The sequence below is a fragment of the Onychostruthus taczanowskii genome, unplaced genomic scaffold, assembly GCF_017590055.1.
Source record: "Onychostruthus taczanowskii isolate IOZ18803 unplaced genomic scaffold, ASM1759005v1 scaffold288, whole genome shotgun sequence".
NCBI classification, from domain to species: Eukaryota; Metazoa; Chordata; class Aves; order Passeriformes; family Passeridae; genus Onychostruthus; species Onychostruthus taczanowskii.
Window position 1 is genome coordinate 13,841 of NW_024500217.1, and position 6,353 is coordinate 20,193.

General features: G+C 37.1%; 1 protein-coding gene across 5 annotated transcripts in view; it reads left to right on the plus strand.

Moving 5' to 3' along the window:
- Positions 1–6,353, plus strand: part of ZDHHC13 (zinc finger DHHC-type palmitoyltransferase 13) — a 35,914-nt gene that overhangs the window by 9,925 nt on the left and 19,636 nt on the right. For 3 of the 5 annotated variants that reach the window (XM_041408018.1, XM_041408016.1, XM_041408019.1), the window contains 6 exons: positions 588–650; positions 1,040–1,133; positions 2,479–2,562; positions 3,372–3,529; positions 4,687–4,784; positions 5,300–5,887. In XM_041408018.1, coding sequence (XP_041263952.1) covers positions 588–650; positions 1,040–1,133; positions 2,479–2,562; positions 3,372–3,529; positions 4,687–4,784; positions 5,300–5,435 — 633 coding nt within the window. In that variant the 3' untranslated portion in view covers positions 5,436–5,887. Of the gene's footprint in view, positions 1–587; positions 651–1,039; positions 1,134–2,478; positions 2,563–3,371; positions 3,530–4,686; positions 4,785–5,299; positions 5,888–6,353 lie in introns of those variants that run through there. The other 2 variants (XR_005952941.1, XM_041408017.1) reach the window with 1 other exon arrangement.

A 6,353-nucleotide genomic window follows, 5' to 3' on the forward strand; every position in this document is an offset into this window, starting at 1 on the left:
TTGGATCTGTATAATGGTTTGGTTTTTGTGCTTGAACATCATGCAGCTCACGTGGTATTTCCTAACTGTTTTATAGTAGCCAAAAGAAATCATAGGCAGACAGTCAGTAGTGAATTTAGTGTCTGGTCTCTCCAGCCTATGGGTTAGGGAAAGCATTTTCTTTGTGATCTCATGGCTCTCATTGAGGTTGTATTTCTTCCAATTGCCAGGGAGAATAAACTGCAGTTTTAACATACTGCCACAGGACTCATAAACATTGTGTCCTTGTAAAGGAGCAGGCTTTATCTCCCTGAAGTCTGGCTGACTATATGAGAGGTGCCATCTCATTTTAAGGAATATTTAATTCACATCATTTATTAATTTTGGCAACACAGAAATACTTTTCTGAGTAATCTTGTGTGGGTGAAGCCGCATTAGTCTTTACTGGTTTGTTTTTTCTTGTGCACCTCTTTAAATAGCAGGTTCTTATTCCTGTTCATGCTTGGCACTTAAAATACTTACAAACTGCAAAAGTCCTAATGTAGAAATCTTCATAGCACCTATGGAAGTGTTACCCAAATGCAAGCACAAAATACTTTATCTTTCAGAACATTATAGCTCTTGCAGAAGCTGGTTGCTTGGACTTCAGAACATTTTGCACATCATGTCTTGTAAGTAGGGCTTTTGTACTTTTTTTTTTTGTGAACCTGCCTTTTGCTCAATACTTTTGAGTAAAAAGCCATAAAAATCTTTTTTCTCACTGCTTGTCATTAAAGTGTTACACAAGTAGTTTGTTATATATTGTTTAGATTTCTTTATTTCTTTTATGGTGATAAGAGATGCTTTGAGATCCTTGGACTCTAAGCTTAATTTTAAAAAATTCCATCTTTTTTTTTTTTTTTTAATTAAGGTGTATAGTTCTCATCTATGTTCTGTGTTGTGAGGTCTATGACACAGTAATTATGCAAAATGTGGTAGTAACTCTTAAGATGATGCCTTAGATTTTGAGCAAAGTAGATGCTTTGCTATGAGTGTGTTCTTTCCCTTCATCCTCAACTAGGTAAGGAAGCCTTTGAGATCTGTGCATTGCCTTGCTTGCCAAGCATGTGTAGCCAGATATGATCAGCATTCTCTGTGGACTGGACAGTGCATAGGTGAGTGTGTTGTTTTATCAAATTTGAAAATGCCACATATTGTAAAAGTTGCAGAGATAACATTTATCCCCTTAAAGTGAGAGCACACATGACACAAGAATATCCTGTTGATACTGAAGGACTCTGATAGGTGCCAGAGGGAAATTAGACGGAAGAGAGAAAAGCAAATAAGATTATTTAGGGGTTGTTGGAGTGGTCACCCTAAGAACACATACCACGCAATTTGTAACTCTTTCTCTGGAGAGAGAAGGAGCAGGGATATGATTGAGACTTTAAAAAAGGAAAGAAAATAATTAAGATGGTAGCTAAAGTGAATGCAGAATGTCATAGTAGAACTAGGGATTTAATATGGGTAGAGGAAATATGTCTCCACATGGCAGGCAGGGAAATTTTGGAGCTTGCTGCTGTAAGGGTTTGCAGACACAGGCAATGTCAGCAGGTTCAGAAAGGGATTAGACAAACTTTTTTGGACAATCTGTCCAGGAGTAGATACTGAAAGAACCAGACAAGTGTGCACAGTCTGATGTTTTAATGCAGTAGCTGTGGATGAGAAGAATGAAGTGCAGGAGCTGGCTGGACTCGTGTGTCTTCCTGAACTTCCTTTGCCCCTTGTCGCTGTTAGGGACAGTTCTGAGTGGAGCAGCTCTACCACTGAGATAATCCTCCAGGGCATTTCCATCTCCTTCTGTTCTTCCCTCTCACCCTCTCTCTTCCTTTCTGGCTTATTACTGGTGATATTCAAGATAGGAAGGTGAGAGCTTCACATTTGTAACAATACATTTTTCACTTTTTTTTTTTTGCCAACAGCCTTTTTCCTAGTGTTAAATGCTATTTTTTGTAATGTTTGCTATTTACAAGGTGCTGAGACATCCTTCTGATGTGTTGTCTCAAAGCTTTGAGCAGTATAATTGTAATTTAAAAAAAAAAATCTTCATGTAACAATTTTTCTGACAGAGGTCTAGGGTTTTTTACGTCTATGTTTTCAATTCTGAAGCACACAACATCCAGCAAATTGAATAGCTTAGACTTCTCAGTATACGAGACAATTTTATTGTGCATGGGAGGGAGTTGTGGTTGCTTAATTAGGTCTCATCAGTCTAAAACAGCTGAAGGCATGCTCTGAAGGAGAGAAAAATCCTGGTTGACTTTATCAGAACTAATTCTATTATATAAATTGGGATGGCTTACAGGACAAAGTTGAGAGAGAGATCAGCCTTGCCAAGCTCTCTTGTGGATGGCAGAGGTTAAAATAAGAAATGGTTTTGACTCTAACTTTAGTAGAAATGCAAGTACTGCTGAATTTTAAAATGTCCAACTTTAAATTTTTTTTTCCCCTCAATTTCAGGCATTGGGAACCATTATTACTACCTGTTGTTCCTGTTTTTCCTGACAATGACTGGTGTCTGGCTGCTTTATGGAACTCTTCAGTGTATGTATCCATGAATTTAGTTTTATTTAGCTTTCAAATCAATCTGTGTGGTCTTTATTTTTCAGCATTTCATTTCCAGCAAATGCAACCCGTGCAAGTGATACCTTATTTCAGCAGTGATGTTACTATGTAACTTAAGTGAAAATGCATCCTGTCTGAGTTTTTGGTCAAATACCTGATTCCATTTGTGTTGAGCAAGAACAAAGATGCTGCTGTAGTGGGATACCAATTGGAAAATGAAATAGGAGGAAGCACTTTTGTTAGAGAGGAAATAGGGAAGCCATGTGGCAGACAGTCAGGTGACAGGTTCTAATCTGGTTCCCCTTTGCTATAACAGAAAATAAGTTTGTAAATACATTATTGCAAAAACTTGATTGATTTTATTTTAATTTGGAAATATCCATACTAAATGCAGACATTTCTTTTTAGTTTTAAAGTAGTTTAATTCTGAAGAGAAAAAAGTATATTATCTCATTAATGAATCTGGACTGTTACTTTGTGAAATTGAAAAATTTATTGGAAAGGAGAGGAAAACCCTTATAATTTAGTTGCTGAGGATGAACTACTATAGCACCAACCTTTAAAAACAAGGATGTTTTTCTGTGGATCATGAACACAGAGTGTAAAGATTATGCAGCCAGAATAGCACGCACTCATAGATCTGTGTGGGTTCTTTTAGGTGGCAACGGTGTAAATGAAACACGGTATTTCTAGAGGATGTTGCTATGTATTATTAATTTCATACAAATAATCTTTCCTCAGCTCTTAAGGGCTTAAAAACACAATTAACTGATTGTGTGTCTTGTCAGATTGGTCCAACCACTGTGCAGCAAATTTCCATCAAGATGGAGCATGGATGTACTTCACCCAGACAGTGTCCTGCTCTCCCTGGGTTTCCTACATCTCCTCAGTAGCTTTTTTCCACACCCTGTGGGCCTCTGTGTGGCTCACTGTTCAGCTTTATCAGGTAATATTTTCCTTCAGTTTATGCTTCTCGTCAAATTAAAGCTCTTCCCTGGATGATGTGCTCCCATAAAAACTCTGTGCCTGCTCTCCCTGATTACTGTCGCAGCAATGTGCTTCTCTTAAATCTCAGGGCAGACCTTGAAGTTTCACAGGTTCAGCTTGTGCACTCAGCATTTCTCTGTTGGAAGTAGAATCATTGTCTGCAAATCATTCCTATAACTGAGCTCTGGGTTTACTACTCAAAATTCCAAGCCTATAAGAAGTTCAAGAAATCTATTTGACTAATAGAACTGGCATTAATGCCCCCAAAACTGCATGAAAGCTCAGTAACACAATTATTCCTGAGTTGAAAATTCTGTGGCAGAGCTCAGCCATGTGTCATTAGACTGTATTAAATCCCACTGCTACTGTAAAAATAAATGACCTGGATTTTATCTTGTTGAGGACTGTCAAATTTCTTGGTTATGTTTTTCTCAGAGAAAAGCTTGGCTATGCAAACAAAATTGAGAAGAGCTGTCTTAAAACATCTTGTTCAGCAGCTCTTAGGAAAGAGGTGTCTTTGCAATATGTGTTAAGCGCACTGATCTAAGGGCTTGTTTTACATCTTGTTCAGTAAAAAACCCCCAAAAAACAAAAAGCTCCACAATCTTAGACATGTACTGCTAGATTTTTGCAGTGTCCAAGACAGTGGGATAGCATGCTGGAAAAAGATAGGGAGGATATTTACAGTTTAACTACGGTGTTTCATACACAGTGATTTGAAAACGTACTGCTTTATGGCATTTAGTGTCATTGTGGATCAAGGTATCTTTTTCTACCGTTTTGTGTGGTAGAATGTAGACAAAAATCTGCGGAGATTGGTGCTTAACTGTGATAGGTCTTATACTTCTGCAGACGTCTGTGAAAGTACAGTCTTCACAGACATCCCAATTAAGCTTGCCTTCTCTGGAAGCTGGTTCTTGACAGGTTCTGTTTTAGCCCAAGTGACATTTAAAGACATACTTTTCAGTCATTAGTTATAGCAGTGGTTACTTATTTGTTAAATATGTCCAGGCTCTTCCCCCCTACTCCCTTTTTATTAGTATCTTTTGCTCACTAGGATTTTAATTTGTGATGTTCATGTTGTAACCAGTACTTACGGGTTTTTTTTCCAATCAGATTGTGTTCCTGGGGTTGACCTCACATGAAAGAATGAATCTTCTGGTACAGAGAAAATCCTCTAAGCATCCTGTTTCACTCAGGAGGACTCCTTACAAGTGGGTATTAATGGAGTGTTTTAAACATGTTATCTCTTCAGTACTGATTTGCTTCACTGCTTCATAAATTCAAAACCACAATTTTTGGGGTGAGGGAGTGCTGTCCAAAAATTTGTTCGTGAGTCTCTGTGTCTGTTGTGTAGGATCAGAAAGAGAATTAAGGTATGAACTGGTCCCTTGCTGACTTCTCCTGCAGTATTTAGCTCTATTAATAGAGAAATCGGTACGAAGGTTTCCTTGTCTCCTCAGGTATACTAACTAGATGAGATCTTACTAACTGTGGGGCATTATTTGAGTTCAGCTTAATCTACTCTCATTTGTTAATGTAAAACGTTTTGTAAAAGTTTAGCAAAGGAATAATGCCCAATTGAGAGCTCTTCTGTTTCTTCTCCCTGAGCTGTCTGTCTTGACAGGTTAATATCTTAAGTACTGTCTCATGGTGAAGTGGTATTTTTCATGTTTGTATTCTTCTTTTCTGAAGTTTATGAATGCATATTCTTCTCTTTTTTTTCCAGCCTTGGATGCTTCCAGAATCTTGCAGACTTTTTTCAGTGCAGTTGCTTTGGTATGTTCAAACCCAACTTAATTGACTGGACCAAGCAATACAAACTTTTTCATCTGGCAAAGGAGACAAATGTTCATTCTGTGTAAAATTTTGCTTAATTTCTAAGATGGTTGAGCTGAAAGCTAAATAAAAATAGATCTTTTGATAATTTCTACAAATTATGCTGAAGCTGCTTGTTTTTATTTTTTATTATTGTTTCAAATATTAAACTTACCTTACATAAGATACAGCAGATTTGTATATGGAACAGTCACTGTGTGTCTGTGTATGTATAGTTTGAGCTGAAACTATTTAAAATGTTATGTGAGGAGATGACACAAATATATATATTTCTAAAGGTAAGTTTTTAGGGCAGAATTTCAAAATTATGTTGGTGCCATGCTTTATTTTCTGGCAACAAAAGACAAATTTGAAAATTAAGTTCTTGTTTAAAAATGTAATATTACAATTACATTGTATAATTTTATTGCTTATGCTGTGAAAATCTCTAAGTCTTCGTATTTGAAGAGTCTACATGTAATAAAATAGAGCTTTCATACTAGTAAGTGTATTTTTGCAGATTGAAATAGATTCAAGGGATATGTGACCAGTGAGGTATTCAAGAGTGGGTGGGCACACAACCATAAGAAGGAGCCTGACTCTTTGCCTCATGTTTTTCACATATATATGCCCTGTTAGGGTATGAAAATGGGTAAGTTTACGATAGAAGATAGCAATGCACATAAAAAGAGGGAATTGTTCCCCACTGCATCTGTAATAGCTAATGTCAGCCACGTTCCCAAGAAAAGGAGGGGCCAGCTATACAGTGTGATGTGAATGTGAGTCAAAGTAGGTAACAATGAAATCAGCAGGGAAAGAGTTCAAGATCAGGAAATTAAAGCCAGATACCATCTAGAACAGACATCATAAGTACTGTAGTGAAATGCAATTCTTGTGAGGGGTTTCATTCATCTTGGTGAAATCCATTTATCTGAAACAGTGTAGAATGTGTAAGCACAAGCAAA